We start from the raw sequence: 15,609 nt of genomic DNA on the forward strand, positions 1-15,609 counted from the left end.
GTCTCCTTGTTAGTCCTGTTCTGCTGAGGAACCATAAATATCTCGTAGAGAGGATCTTGGTCCATCACTGCTGGCATGTGGAAGGAGAGTTGTGCTTTATAAATAATACATACACAGAAAATAAATACATCAGTACATGCAAGGCTACCCAAATCACCTAGATTGACAACTTGAGGAGAGCTCACAGTGTCTTACGGATGACTTGCTTCTCTATCAATGTAGATCAGCATCCAGAAACTTCTTATGTATTACTTATGAAGTTGATATGTGCAGTTAGGCCAGAACTGTCTGAATTGACCTCTGGGCCACTGCATTAAACTAGGAGATTAAAGGGAAAGAGTATGTGAAAGGTATAATTCTTCTAAGTGCTGAGCCCACTGTGACTGTTTGTTTGGCCAGGCATTCTTTAGATTTGCCCTTCAGAGCTGGGCTGATGAATACCACATAAAACAGTTGTGAGTGCCAGGCTGCAGGTAGAGGGTCCATGTCCTGTGGGTGTGTGGGGGAGAGTGTACCCCCAGTTATGCAGCCTGGCTTGGTGAATGATGAAGCTGAGCGAAGCGGAGAATCATTACTGTTTATAGAACTCCTAAAATGAGAGACCATGTCTTTTTTCTTTTTCTTTTTTTTTTTTTTCTGTGCAAGTATTCCACTTGCTAGAGAGGAATAGCTGTTAAGAGATAATAAGGGATATGTCCATTTTCCAGCATTTTAAATCATGTAGGTTACATGATCTCTCTGATTTGAATTCCAGCATCAGGACCACAGAAAGCCAACATAAAGCTGGCAAAATGACCAGTTAAAAAAGAAAACACACACAAACCACTGTGGCTTTTTTCTTTAAATTTGATATTGCATTGCTGGATTTTCTAGTATTTTAAGTGAAAAATATATGTAGTTAGTTCCATGTTGACAATGTCCTTGAGGATTTGACAGTGAGATTTTCCAGCAGTTGCTCTTCGTTAGAATCCTGGTGGTGTTTAATAAGGCAGCCAAACTGCTGGCACCTCGGGCTCGTGTTTGTTCTCCGAGGGCTCGGGGCTGCTGCAGTAAGCACATCGACCAGGGCTGATCATTACAAGGGCGTACGCCACCATGAATAAAAATGTCACACGTTCTCCCATCTCACAGTGGTACAAAATGTCAGTCCTGTCAAACAGACATTGCAAGTAGCACTGAGCAGTCAGTACAAATTGGGAAGCTGAATATTCCCCCAGCTTTCTGATATTCTTCATCTGAAGCAGAAGAAAAGCAGTTGTTAACCTATTAGCTGTGATTTTAAACTCTGCTGAGGTAGTAGATGGATAGGCTTTAACACATGGGGATAAATGTATTCCTGGGGTCTGGGATTTTTTTGCAAAATGTCTCTCAATCCATGTATGTTGAGGAATAGGCAGAATGAAAACAAACCACAGCAAAATGAACCTCATTTTGGAAGAAGTCCTCTGGAAAAATGATCATCTCGGTGAGATTCTCTTTCCTGTTTTAGCTCTGTGAATAGTTGTACAAAAGCCCTCCTTGCTGGTTTGCTGTAATCCAGAAAGGGCCTGCTTCGATGAGTTAAGGCAGTTTTCCTTCCTGGCCCTGTCATTATGCAGCAGCATCACAGAGAGCTGGGGTTTTATTCTCCTCCTGGACAAATGAAGGTTGTGCTGCTTCAGGGTAAGGCCCATTGTGCAGTGCAGAGTCCATAGGATGTGTTCCTTCCTAGTACCAGGAACATCCCTGTGTGTTCACAGAGTTACCCATCTAGGACTGAGGAGTGGATATTGTCAGTGTAGGATTCTGATGTTACTGCAGGGTCCAGAAAAAAATCTGGTGCAAAAAGTTAAGTGCAAAGTGGTGCCAAAATATCAAAGAAATAATAAGAAATTATGCGAAGTCACCAGAGGCTGCCCAATGAACAACCAAGAAGGGACAAGAAGAGCAGGTGAAAGGGGCTGCAATGGTCTGTGTCACAGTAATTCAATGAAGTGGACTCAAAGTCCATTCTCTGAGTAGGAATTTCTTTGGTTTTTCTGACATCTTGTCAGAACAAAAAGCTGGTGTGTGTTTAGAGTAGTGAATCATAACAAATGAACCCCCTGCCCAAACAGTGCTGAGTGCCAGAGCAAATTGCCAAGGAATGCCCAGCGAGGAGCAGGGATGGCAAAGCTCTGCAGGACCAGAGCAGAGCAGGTGGGAAAGGAATCAGCAGAATCCTGGCCTGCTCCTGCCTTAGGTAGTTACTGTCTGCAGCATGATCCTTCGTTATCCAGGACCTCACTACACGGGAACAAAATGGAAACAACATGTGTGAGGCTTCTTTGAACCAGAATGACTCTAAATTGAATTAAATATTTTGTGTTCTGTGGACACCTGTTTGCTGTGGGAGAGGTACCTACTGCACACAGCTCAGTGTTCAGTGGCTTTCAAACTGTGGTCTGCAGCACCTGGGCTCTGTGCCAGGTAAATAAGAGGCTGTTGACAGGCATCTCCTTTGGAAAATGTCAGGAGTCCTCAAAGTGCAGAGTGTCAGATAATCAGTTTAATGGTTCAGGGGTGGTTTACATTTTTTAGAAGAACTGAGTGCAGGTATAGATGGGAGGAGGTCAGTGTTTATGTTCAGCTGCTCAGCAGACAGAAAGTGAGAGTGGAGCACTAAGTGGTCACAGTGTCAGATTTTACTGATACCACCTTCTGTGGGTTCTGCTGCTGGTTTGCATAGGACAGCGGCTTTCCTGTCACTGGAGCTGGGGAGTGATCAGAAGTCATGGCAGGTCTTTAAGCACAGATACCATCATATTCCTCCCATCTACATCACAGAACACCACATGCTACTTTGGGCCTGTCTAAGGCTGCTGAACACACATAGAAAAACAGATCCATGTCATTCTCAAAATTATTCTTTTTTTTTTTTTTTTAATTTCAGGCAAAAGAAATAAAATACCATTCAATTCTACAGCCCAGGAGTTTATTGTTTAAGGCATGTGTTTTTAGAATATCATCAGTTATCAACAATAAAAACCCACTGTGTTGCTCTCATGGTTTTGGGATTTTGGCTTTAGGTATTGCTGCATTTTTGCCAGACTCGTTCTACCTTCCTAATCTACAAATGTGGCTTGAAGAATGAGGCATCCCTTAAAACATGGAGATTATTTTTATCACAGGACCCAGCAGATTTCTGCTGAAGTATTCCAGAGTGTAAATTAAAAATATACGCTGTAAAGCATACACTGTTCCTGTCATCCCAGTTTGTGAGCTGTCCATATGGGAGCATGTAAAAAGCAGAGTGTGCTGTGCAGGGATCTGGGTGGATAATAAAACAGCTGCCTCGTAGATTCCGACTGCTTTCTCTACTGAATCTTTTTAGGTACCAGACATTTTTCAGTGTTGTTATTTTGTCCCTTTTTTTTTGTAAATTGAGCATTCAGTTGAGGTCCAGCATGTTCTCCCGAAGTCAGCACTTCAGGTGTCCTGCACTGGTGTGTGTGAACCTGGTTTCATCCAGCAAAAGGCATCTCTCTCCCGTGGCTGATTGACTTTCAAGTATTTTCAAACCAGTCCTCAGTTTTGGAAGGAAATAAGATATTCATATAGAAGAGCTTTGCTTTGGAAATTATTGGAAACATCCTCAGTGCTAATTGAGAAAGAGAAACACTTCTTTCTCCACATACTGACAAACCAGTTCTCATCTGGTTGTTTTCTTTAAGCATTTCCCTCTGGTTGCACTTGTTGTTGCACATGAACTAGCACCTCTAATTTACTCATAAGGCTCTGTTTTGAATACCACTTTAAAAAAATCTCGAAAGACATTCACAATTAGTTGAGATAATATTTTGCTCACAAGCTGTTACTGCGCAGACCAAAAATTATCCTTTCCTAACGTCTTCTCTGGTATAAAACTCTAAATAACTGTATTGTGAAAGTTCCTTGGGTATATAATAGCTACTTGAAGAGATGTGGGATCTATCATTTTTAAATAGCATTTTGATAGTGTAAAAGTGAATGTAAGATTTTTCTTGCTCCAGCATCTCATAGCTTAAAGTCACTTGTCTGATAATTAGTAAAGCAGTGCCAGATCCGCAGTCATAAAAATGGCTTTCTGCAAATTTTCTGTCTTGTTGCTTCAGAATTATTTAGAACAAGACAATTAAGCAAATATCCAGAGGAAAAAGGTAAGCTGGTAAACAGCTATTGGTGAGAAAGTGCTAATTTAGACATTTCTCCCCTTCACAGAAAAAGCTATAGTACATGTATTTAGGACCATACCTGGAATATAATTTAGCAGCTTTTAGCACTGCAGCCGTGTGCTGGTTGGTGCCCATTCCTCCCTACAGCCCAGGTAATTAAGTTGATATTCCAACACAGCTTCACCTGCTGACCTTTGAGAAACAATGTGTTTTGCTGCATTAACAAATTAACTTCAAGTCAGTGGCTCTCCCAGGTAAGGCAGAGTTTGAACACGCTTGCTTATCCCACTGTGGCAGCAGGCAGGAGCTGCCTGGGAGTGCTGCTCTGGGAGAGCCCCTGTTCCCTGTGCCCTCCCCTCCAGCCTTGGCTGCTCCTGCCCATGCTCACAGCCCTGATTTAACCAGGCCTGGCCCTGCTCAGTGCAGGCCTGGGCACTTCTGTCTTGCCCTGCTCTGAGATCTCCTGGAGCTCAGCACTGCACTGTGTGTGCAGCACACACGAACCTCCCAGCAAACTCCATTGCTGGGAGCACTGCGGTGACAGCAGCAGTTGGAATGGGAGTGTTGGGTTCACCTGTGTTGTTACAAGCACTGAGGTCACAGTTCTGAGAGCTAACACGATGCCTGGTTAGGAGTCCAAGAGACAAAAAAGTTTCTACACCTTTAATCTTTTCCCAGAGCAGCATTTGTATATGTCTTTATTGTGGGAACACATAGAACTATTTTTTGATCAGAGATGAAAGCTTAATCATATGTGATATTTAAATCCCAACTGGAAAAAATAATCTAGTGACAAAATAAAGATATGAAAGTATTGGTTCCTGCAAAGGTGTATTGTAATATAAATACATAGAATATTTGTAGTATGTTCATTTTCACTTACACAGAATTAAAATGATGCTAGCACAAGTAATTTTGAGTTCTAGGCCATCATTATGCTTTAAGGTCTGACTTGTTGGTCACTTAGGAGTGAAATCCAGGACAGGATCTGGATGTAAGCTCACCTTTGAGTGCATGAAAAGTATAACCAAATCAGGTTTTTTTCCATGCTCTTATATGTCTGGTTTGATGCCTTCTCCATAAGTTTTTAATGGAAGATTAAATGGAATTTTAATGGAAGTGTTTTTGAGTATCCTGGTTTCCATTCGCATAAGTGTAGCCTAGAAGACCTGGTCCTCGAGGTTCCAAGAGTCCAGACTGCACATGTTTGTTGTGCCAGTCCCTTTGGCTGTGTGTGTGAGTGCTGTCCCTGCTGCTTTGGTGGGACAGCAGCTGAGCCCTGCGTGGGTACCTGGGCTGCCAGGCCACGCTCTGGGGCTTGGGCTTTGTCGCTGCTTTGGAAAAACAAAGTAAGAAAAATGGCGTTTTGTGAGGTGAGTATGAAGGTAAATCACACACTGTCACATGCTCATGCTGCTTTTGCCAGGACATCAGAGGTGTTTCCATGCAGGTGACTTTAATTTAGTCTCCACTTTGCTGCAGCAGCACAGACTCCGCCCGCCGCGCCCACCGCCCCCAAAGATCCAGCGCTCCTCCAGGCCCGTGAGTAGCTGGGGATTGTTTCACTGCCACAGCTTAACACTGCCTGAGTTACGCTCTTTGTAGCACTACTAAACCCTGGTAGTTTGGATTGTCAAACTCTGCACAGAAGCCGTGTGTGAATTATGCTCCTAAACTGCCTTCTCTCTGCTGCGGCACAGCGCTGGGACCCGCGGTTGTTCTGCTTTTCTCTGGCGAGCCCTGCAGCTCTCGGGCAGCTCTGCAGGTAACTGGGGCTGCTCTGGCCACGTCTGGTTTGACTTTTGCAGTGATTTCTTACACACAAAGCCCTGCTAGACTGGCTGGCAGAAGTTTTTAGCCAGTGAGCTTTTGAAGACTTGCACTGAACTCAAATCTGAAAGGAAGCAGAAGTCTGAAGAGAAAAAGATTTATTCTCTGCAAGTTATGCTTTTAATTAATTTGGGACGCCTAATACTTCTCCATGTGTGAATAGACTTGAAGAAAGCGAGGTCAGTCTTTGGCAGTAGAACACTGGTACCATGTTAGGATGACATACACTGGGTAATTCCATGGTGTAAAAGAAGGCACAGCAGGTTGGCCAGAGGAGGGGACTCTTCCATGGAAGAGCTGCACAGAAATGATTGGCAGTGCAGTGCCTGTACATGTTAGGTAGGGATACCTTATCTCAGCAGTTTTCCCCAAAAACACTGGCTCTAGGATAGTTTTTACCTATGGACTGTGCAGGATGGCATTAAAACTGGACACCCTGCTGGGTCTGCACCAGATGTTTATTTTTTTTTTAAGGCACAGACAAGAAGTATCAGTTTAGGAGGGGTATTGGTTTTTGGCACAGAATTGGAAGATACTTAGGTGTACTCAGGACTTCAGCTTTATGAATATAGTTCCCCCCCAAATCATCTTCTTGCTTCCTTAGCCATACACATACATGCATAAGAAAGAGAGAGATGCAAGTTTTCAAATCTGATCTTGCTAAAACTTGTTAAAATGTGTTTTGGATGGGCAGGTAACTGGTTAACAAGTGCAACTGGGTGTGTTTTAACTTTTGATCTCTGGTGCATGCTCCTGTGTGACATTTCAGTGGCATGTGTTTCTTCTCCTCCCTCTTTTTAACTCTGGGTGTCTAGCTTAACAGAGCCATTTTTATGGATTTTTTCCCCTGAAGATTTCTGTTCTCTGTGTTTAAAAAGTAGCATTGGCTATGATTATGTGTGTTCTCTTAAATACAACGGGCATGGGAGACCCTCCCAGATGTGTTTCACTAGGATAAGACTTTCTGTGTGCTGTGGGGTTCCTGTAGTGCTCCCATGCCCTTGTGTTCCACGTTTGGCAGGTATAAGGGGGCATGTTGTGATTCCTCTATAGCAAAGTTGCTGAACTGTATTGTTCAAACGGAGTCATTTATTATGTGGAAGTCTTGTTAAGACTGTTTAATCTCCCAGCTGTAGGGTATTAATAGTCCTCACTGTAACATGGTTGGTTCAACTGTCTTTGCTCCCAATGTGATTGATAAAAGGTTGGAAATGTAATAATGAAAGCTCCTGTTGCATTCCTCTGGCTGTGTCAGTAAGTGGAACAGAAAGGCTTCATTCATCAAGGGGAAATTCAAGATAAATGTAAATTATTATAATCAATCCCAAAAATATGCTTGTATCAAATATACATAAATTTGTTGTTGTTCAGAACTGTTATTTGGCTTTTAGTAGTTGCAACACATTTCTGTACGTGTAAATAATACTTTTTGCAGGCTGCTTTTTCCCTCTCAAGCTTGGCAGCTCCTACAGAGGTGGGTATCAGCAAGTGATTTATCCTGGCCTTGTACACAAGCACTGAAGGGGGAGACCAGGTCCCTCTGCTCTTCCAGCCAGGGCCACATAATACCAGGATTCCTGAGAGACACTTCGTGCTGCAAGGAGGAGTACATGGGCACTAGTGCTTGCAGTATGAGTAATTGCTGATAATAAAGCCAAAAACACAGACCAAAGAAAGGTTAAGGAAGCAGAACAGAGATGTTCTTTGCATTCTGCTGCTTTGGAAATAAGTGGTGGTGGTATTATGAAAGAGAGAGGGTTATTGCTTCTAATTAATGGAGGTCTGTTTGGATTAATAGTGGTTGTTTGGAAACTTTATTCAATTAGAAAAAAGTTAAAATATAATAATTATGCATTAAGCTGATGGAGACAGTAATAAGCACATTCAGCCCTTCTGTCCTGGAAGTTTACCTTTTCTGTTTTGGCTGTGTGCTCACGTAATTGGATTTCTTCAATACTTTTGCATTTGATAAGCATTTAACCTTGCCTCTGTGGCTATGTGAGACTCAAAATCCAGCAAGGAATTGACTTGATTCCTGGCTTTTCCCTGCAGTTCCCTGGGAACAATGCTCTAAATCCCGCTCAGCTTTGTCACCTTGCACAGCACTGGGCTGGGGGCCCCTGGAGCCACCCCAAACTCTCACCTCTCTCCCTCCTCAGCAGCACACCACCGAAAGGTGAAAGTGTTCCCAGCACGCTGACAGGCCAGCTTTACACATCAGCTCCCAGCTCCCATTTAATTAAGCAGCTTGCTTTCTTCCTCTCTTTCCCTCTCTCCTTCGCGCTCTCCTCTCCCCGTTCCTCCTGCCTGTCTCCCCCCTCTCCTGCACTCCTCTCTGCAGTCTCTCCCTGTTCTATCAGCCCTAATGAAGCAGTATTCTTCATCGATCCTGCTGATTGCCAGCCCATTCCTTTTGTTTGTTGGCACCGAGCCATTCTGCTGCGCTCTGACAGCTCAGCTCCTCTAATTAGCTCTGTTGTTCTTTTCCCCATGTTTCACCACGTTGCAAGTTCAGTTGAAGTTGCCACAAACTTAATCCTTCCATTCCTGCCATAAATTCACATTCTTAAGCTGTCTTTATTGTAGAGAGGAGCAGCCTTGTGTGGGGACTGATCTCCAAGACCTTAACATCTGACCTTTTCATAAGCCCTTTTTCCTAAGAAATAGTGGCAATACAACTCTGGATTTCTTCATCATATCTGCTGTGCACCATTTCCTTTGAAATGAAAATTCAGTGCAATAATGCTGCTGCTATTTTCTGCATACTGGTGTGTAGGACAGAAGCACTACACACAGTTTGGTGTCTTTCTCCAGGCAGCAAAATTTGAGGTTTATATACCTGGGAAGAAAAACTGAAAAAAACAAAAAACCAAAACAAACCTGGAAAGCCCTCCTCCCCCAACAAATTATATTTTTTTAAAACTTCCTTAGTCACTCCAGAGCATGAACAGCTGCTTTCTCTTGTACCTCTTAAGGGAGCACAAGCTCTGGGGAGGTCAGGAGCTGAGTTGTATCCCCAACTTTATTTGGGTGTTTGGGAATTTCTTTTGAGATTAGCGTTGAGCTGAGCCAACAGATCCGACTCTTTTTCAGGTAGAGTTGTACTTTCTTAACAGGACACATGAAGCTGGTGTGTACAGTCTGTCCTGATGCTGCAAATTCCCTCATTGACTCGCAGGGATAAGTTCAGCACAGGATTCCTCAGCAGTGTAGGCTGGCACAGACACAAACTGAGCACAAGTGCTTATTCCTTTCCTTGAAATAAGGCTCGTTTACTCATGGACATCCTGGTCAGAAATCAAGCTGAATTTCCATACATTAGAAGGTGATGGATATGTATGTGAGACTGGATTGCCAGCAACATCATCTTCCACAGAAAAGCTTTGGATTTTACTACACAACAAAAGTCTAACTTACTACCAGGAATGACAATATGGCTGGCGAGAGTTTGTGTTCAGCTGCTGGAAGGAAGCAAATTTTTAATGAAGAACGAGCTGAGTTTTTAATGTTAAAACATTTATCCAAAGTACACAGAAGTCCTCAGCTGAGAGCTTGGGTTCCTGGGAGCAAGTGGCCAGAAGGGTCATGGTGCCTGAGCTGAGCCCCACTGCCCAGCACAATGTCCAGAGCACACAGACACTCCCAGCTTTTCTCTCGCCACTGACTGCACAGGGGGAAGCTCACTCCTGGGGAATCCTTTCTCTGAAATTCAGCCCCTACCAAACAGGACAGAGCAAATAGAAACACTTAGTGACAAGCATACATGTTTCATTTGCCAATCATGGGGCCTGGTGGTTTATATTCATCCTTTAGATTCACTGATGTAGCCACATTGATGTGTAGCACTGCCGTGGCACCAGAGACAAAGCAAGGCCCAATGGAAGATCCCTGTAGGATGCTGGTAGCTGTCCTTGTGCTGTGTCTGCTGTTGGAGCAGGGGCAGTGTTTGATGAGATGTCTCTGTGCATGTCACAGGTTCGCCCCCCAAGACCTCATGTCGTTAAGAGGCCCAAGAGCAACATTGGTGTGGAGGGCCGGAGGACGTCAGTTCCCAGCCCAGAACAGTAAGTACTGCGCTGCTCTGCTTCTCTCCACTTGCATCAAACAGCGTGTTCAAAACTGGGACTCACTGCAGGAGACTTGAAAAATTACTACAGCTCAAAGTTAGTTTTTAACTAAGAAAAAAATTGATTATTTTTAAAAAATTTTTGCAGTATTTTAGAGGAAGTGTGAAAAAGCAAGTAACCAAAGTTTGCTTATGGAAAAATTGTGGTTTGCCAAGTTACACTGATATGCCTCTTCAGTGAAAGTTTTCAGGCTTTGGAAGTGTGTTCATTTCTTTATTGTTTTGTTTTGCACTTTTCTTTTGAGGAAATTGTCAGTTCCAGCCATGCAGATGCAGTGTTCTTGCCAGGCTGTAGCTGGAGGGTGCAGAACTGTTTATTTGACAGTGGTGGCAGAAGGGGCTGTGTCTCACTCTAGAGTGCATTAACAGGACTGTGATGTCTGTGTGAGCTGTGTGGTGAGGGCTTGTAGGGCTTCCCTTTGCACATGACCAGCAAATTTATCCCCTCTTTAGCTGTGGCAGTGAAGGGGAATGTTCCAAATCATCTGTGCTGCCACAGCCCACTGCTCCTGGACAAAAGGGGTTGGTTTCCAGTGTCTCTCTTGTGCATACCAGTACAGGCATGTTCTGTTACCTCAGGGGGGCTCTTTCAGGCACTTTCACTAATGTCACTTATCCAGGGATTTTTGCAAAGACAGCAAGGGGTGTGTGTTGCAGATTCCTGACAGTGCCAGAGTGGAGCTAGCAATGGGCCCCCAGGGGTGACCCTGACCAGGGGATGGATGTTCTGAGCCATGGATGTTCTGAGCCGTGGATGTTCTGAGCCGTGGATGTTCTGAGCTGTGGGTTTTATGAGCTGTGGTTAATTCTGAGCTGTGGTTAATTCTGAGCTGTGGTTAATTCTGAGCTGTGGATGTTCTGAGCCGTGGATGTTCTGAGCCGTGGATGTTCTGAGCCGTGGATGTTCTGAGCTGTGGGTGTTCTGAGCTGTGGATGTTCTGAGCTGTGGGTTTTATGAGCTGCGGTTAATTCTGAGCTGTGGATGTTCTGAACGAGCCAGCACAGCCCAAACACACTGGAGAGGCATCAGTGCATGGACAGCTCTTTCCAGCCATGCCAGGGTGGGGGAATACTGTGGCTCTGGCCTAAACTGAACGGTGATTTCTCCCTTGTACAGGAGTGTTTGTCCATTTTACTGTGGAATTTGGTTGCCCTCTTGTGGAGCAGATGCAGCTCTTGCAAAGGGCTGTGCTGGCCCTGCACAGAGGTTGTGGGGATTTTTAAACTAAAAGCGTTTTCTTAATATTTAATCTGATGACTCACTGCATTTAGGTGGAGGATAATTTAAGCAATTTAACATTTATGTGTGTTCCTATGGAGGTTTCTTCATGTTTGCATTCAAAAACTGCTGACATCCCAGTGTTGCTCACTGCTAACGTGTATCTTCAATTCCTGCCACTATCAGAGCAGAGATAAACACAAACACAAATGGTAAACATTGTACCAATGCTGGAAATATATTGTATTTCAATTATTTTATTGTGATCTACTTTATTGCTGCTAGTTTTAGTGAATCTTTACAGCTCAGCTGCTTTCTCAAAATACAGAATTTTCATGATGCTTCTGACAAATTTTCTTTTTCTGTCCCCATAAGAAGTAATCTTTGTGTAAGTGTTCTGAAATGGAAACAAGAGAGGTGTTGTCTCTAAAAAATTCACACTGTTTTCTCTCTCTTGGATAACACTAGAATCAGTGAAAACACCATAAAATATATTTTCCCTTGTTTTACCTGGTAGCATTGAAGGTTAGGAAATTTATGTCTTTAATTACATGAGTTAATTCTTTTTACATATGTAAAAGAAACCCATTGTTCTGGGGATGTCTGCGCTCATTTTCCAATCAGTGTTCAGTTCTAGCTCAGGGGATGAGGAGCAGTAACTGCAAAGAGCACCCCAGGCCGTGGCTCATGGCTGGGGTTAGAGCAGTGTTTGCAGGAGCTGGGGGAGCAGCCGGTGCTGGCTCAGCTCAGCTCGCTGGGGCCCTGCAGCAGCCCCGGGGCTCAGCACAGGAGCTCTGGGGAGCGCCCAGGACTGGGGATGAGCTCGGCAGGGCTGTGGGGATGGGACAGGCTCATGGGGACGGGAGATTCCGGCTGTAACCGGGCTCTCAGGGCCCCACCGCAGCACCTGGGGATGGTGAGGGCTTTCCATGGCCTCGCCAAGCCGGCAGCTCTGACACCGAGTGTGCAGGATGTGCAGGAAGGGATTCCAGGGTGGGTCTGTGCCGTGTTCACGTGGAAGAGTTGCCAGGTATTCCCCTCAGTCCCAAACCTCCTATCTCACAGAGGCGACAAAAAGCCTGTGCATCCAAATCCCGCATTCTCTGCATTTTACTGGCTAAGAGGGACAAAGTCTTTAATTCCATAAAGCTCTTGTGTAGCTGTTCTTTAAAAAACTATGTCAATAAAAAATAATTCTTCCTCAAATCTGCAGAACCTTTTTTAGGAGAATAACGACAAGTCCACACACCCCTTTGCCCCATAATCTCAATATTCAGGAAAGAGCAATGCCATAATAAAATATACAAATTTAATTTTCTCATAACCAGAACATCCTTTAAAATTATTACAGAATTCTCCTTACTAATTCCCATATCCTGCGAGACTCCCATTTTCTGTATACATGTTTTTTTTATCTCAACTACATTTAGGTGTCAATTAAATTTGAAATATCTACATTTGTCAGCATTTCATTTTTGGCCACCGTGATGTGCCGCTGATTTGTCCGTGCATCCTGACACATGAAAAAAGCTCCCGAGATGCAGATCTTCCTCATTAAACGGAGCCCCCGCTCCGCGCTGCTGCCGGCGCCGTGGAGCGCGTCCCGTCCGCGCAGAGCCGGGGCTGCCAGAGCCGGGGAGCGGCTGCGGCTCTGCCAGAGCCGGGGCTGTCCCGGGGAGCGGCTGCAGCTCCTCCAGAACCGGGGCTGCCAGAGCCGGGGAGCGGCTGCGGCTCTGCCAGAGCCGGGGCTGCCAGAGCCGGGGAGCGGCTGCGGCTCTGCCAGAGCCGGGCACGGAGCAGAGCCGGGGCTGTCCCGGGGAGCGGCTGCAGCTCCGCCAGAGCCGGGGCTGCCAGAGCCGGGGAGCGGCTGCGGCTCCGCCAGAGCCGGGCACGGAGCAGAGCCGGGGCTGTCCCGGGGAGCGGCTGCGGCTCTGCCAGAGCCGGGGCTGCCAGAGCCGGGGAGCGGCTGCGGCTCTGCCAGAGCCGGGGCTGCCAGAGCCGGGGAGCGGCTGCGGCTCTGCCAGAGCCGGGCACGGAGCAGCGCCGGGGCTGTCCCGGGATTTACCGGAGCGGCCGGCGGCGCTGGCAGCTTCGGGCGCTGCAGTGGCCCCACCTCCTTCCCCTGGATACCTGTTACAGAAGGAGAGGGGAAGGAAAACAGTGCACTGGCTTTAACTGAAATAATGCAGACTGTGATTTAACACCATTGGCTGCGGCCGCTGCCACCTGTTAGAGACTTTTTATTAATTAGCTCTGACCTGACTGTGAGCAAACATTCATTGGCAGAGGCAGCTCGGGCCCTCTTGGGCTGTTGGTTGCAGCATCCAACTTCTCTTTTCCTCACCTGATCTTTAAGAACTGATCCTCAGTTAACCACTGAGGAGAGGAACATGTACACCTTACTTGACAAACTGCATTTCATACCAGTCCTTGGACATCTTCGGTTTTATTCTAGAGTGAAGCAGTTTCAAATGTGAAAAATAGATCCAAGTAGGAACTGGTGCCCTGGAGTCAGCTCCTCTTGTGCATCAGACTAAATATCTGGAAAGCAGGGAAGGAGATCTAATGTTTGTCAGAGCTCAGCCTGAGCAGAGCTGTCTGAAGAACAGAGATGTGCCCAGCTCTGTTGGGGATGTGGTGGGGAAGGGGGGTTTCTGTACTGTCCCCTGCACTGTGTGTGGCTGCAGTCCCTGCCCTTGGCAGAGGGGTTGTGTTCTGTGCCTGGCAGCAGAGCTCAGCGTTCCCTGCCGAGCTCTCTGCTGTGCAGTCAGTCGGGGACAGGGTGATCTGGGGCTCTGCAGCCCCTGGTTTCTCTCCTCAGGAGCTGTCACTGTGACCACTCGATAACTTCCTTTTCTCTTCCTGTTCCCCAGCCTCGTAAAGCCCATGCGACACTATACAGTCTTCCTCTCTGAGGACTCCTCTGATGATGAGTTTCAGCAGGAAGAGGATCCTGTCTCTGGCTTCTCTGAAAACTTTTTCTTCTCTGCTCCTTTCGAATGGTCTATCCTTTACGCTTTTGCTGTGTTCATGCCAGCTTCAAACAGCGGGGTTTGCATTGCTCAGGGCACCTGCTCCTGTACCGGGATTTTGGAAATGCTCCTGGGGTCTCTGTACAGTGCTTGATGAATCACCAATGTTTCTCCTGCTTGTTTGTCTTGATGTTGAGCAGCATGAAAAAGCATCCTTCTGCATGAAACACTGCAGCAACACATGGGCTTCCATCGACTCGAGCTCTGTGGGATGTCACCCTTCCATTTGTCCTTTGTTCCAACATGCTGCTTGTGCTCCTGTCCAAACCTTTCACCATTCATTCTTGTGTGGTGCTACTGTGCTTTGGGTTGTCCTGTGAGCCTCATTCCAGTGCAGTTATCAGCCTTTTCCAGTGTCACCTGTTTGATCCCAGCCTCTCTGGTCTGTCAGGTATCACATCCCTGCAGATGTCCTCCGAGGGCATTGGGTATAATCTGACAGTTAAACAAGAAGCAGGAAGTTTGTTTAGTCTATTTCTCTCCAGCTTTTGAATTTGTAACTTGTACATTCCCAAACCTCTGTAAGTCAGTCTTGAAAGGCTGTGCTGAGCAGCTGGGGCAGAACCACTCATGGATGCTGTGGCTGGAGGGCTCTGTCCCTGCCCAGGGTGCCTGTGGTAGGGGAAGGAGCAGGGCCTGCCCAGGATGCCCATGTGAGGTGAGGGAAGCCCTGCCAGCTGTGGGTTCAGCTGCACTGAATCCCTCTTGCTGCCTATTTGAATATCCCAATCCTGGCAGGCAGCTCTGAGCTGAGCCCTCACTGAATGGCAGCAGAGGATTTGTTATTTCCTACCCTCGCCTGCTTGAGGATTTCTAGAGGATGAAAGGGAGATAAATTGCATGGAGTTGCACTCATTCTTTTAACAAATACAGTCACTGGTTTGACCAGAACCTGTAGGAAGAGGGGCCAGGGTACTGTGAGCTGCTGCTTCAGAAATCCACATGATGCCACATCCAGGCAGTTCAGGAGGATGATGCCCATCACAGCTGGGTCAGACCAGGCTGGAGAAGGAGGCTGCCAGTGGGACAGAGAGCTCTGCAGTTGCTAAAATCCGTTGTGTGCTGCAGACACAGGTTTGGGGGCTGACAGGGAAGAGATTTGACTGCAGGCAGGTGGGATGGGGAGGATCAGTAGGAAAGGGCCAGGAAATGTTCCCACACTGTGTTTAGGGTGGAGGAGACCAGTTTTGTTTGCAGAAATCCCTTGGGGGTTTGCAGTGTGGCCCAGAG

The 15,609-nt window shown here is 46.1% G+C and overlaps 1 protein-coding gene across 7 annotated transcripts in view; it reads left to right on the forward strand.

The window, feature by feature from the left end:
• The window catches only part of DENND1A (DENN domain containing 1A), a 153,702-nt gene that overhangs the window by 133,126 nt on the left and 4,967 nt on the right, over positions 1-15,609 (forward strand). The window contains exons 20-22 of one of the 7 annotated variants that reach the window (XM_058853400.1): positions 5,655-5,714; positions 9,978-10,066; positions 14,221-14,349. The exons of 1 other annotated variant lie outside the window; for it this stretch is intronic. In XM_058853400.1, coding sequence (XP_058709383.1) covers positions 5,655-5,714; positions 9,978-10,066; positions 14,221-14,349 — 278 coding nt within the window. The remainder of the gene's footprint in view (positions 1-5,654; positions 5,715-9,977; positions 10,067-14,220; positions 14,350-15,609) is intronic. 5 more of the 7 variants (XM_058853401.1, XM_058853403.1, XM_058853404.1 and 2 more) reach the window with 5 other exon arrangements.

This window comes from Poecile atricapillus, chromosome 20 (assembly GCF_030490865.1).
Source record: "Poecile atricapillus isolate bPoeAtr1 chromosome 20, bPoeAtr1.hap1, whole genome shotgun sequence".
NCBI classification, from domain to species: domain Eukaryota; kingdom Metazoa; phylum Chordata; class Aves; order Passeriformes; family Paridae; genus Poecile; species Poecile atricapillus.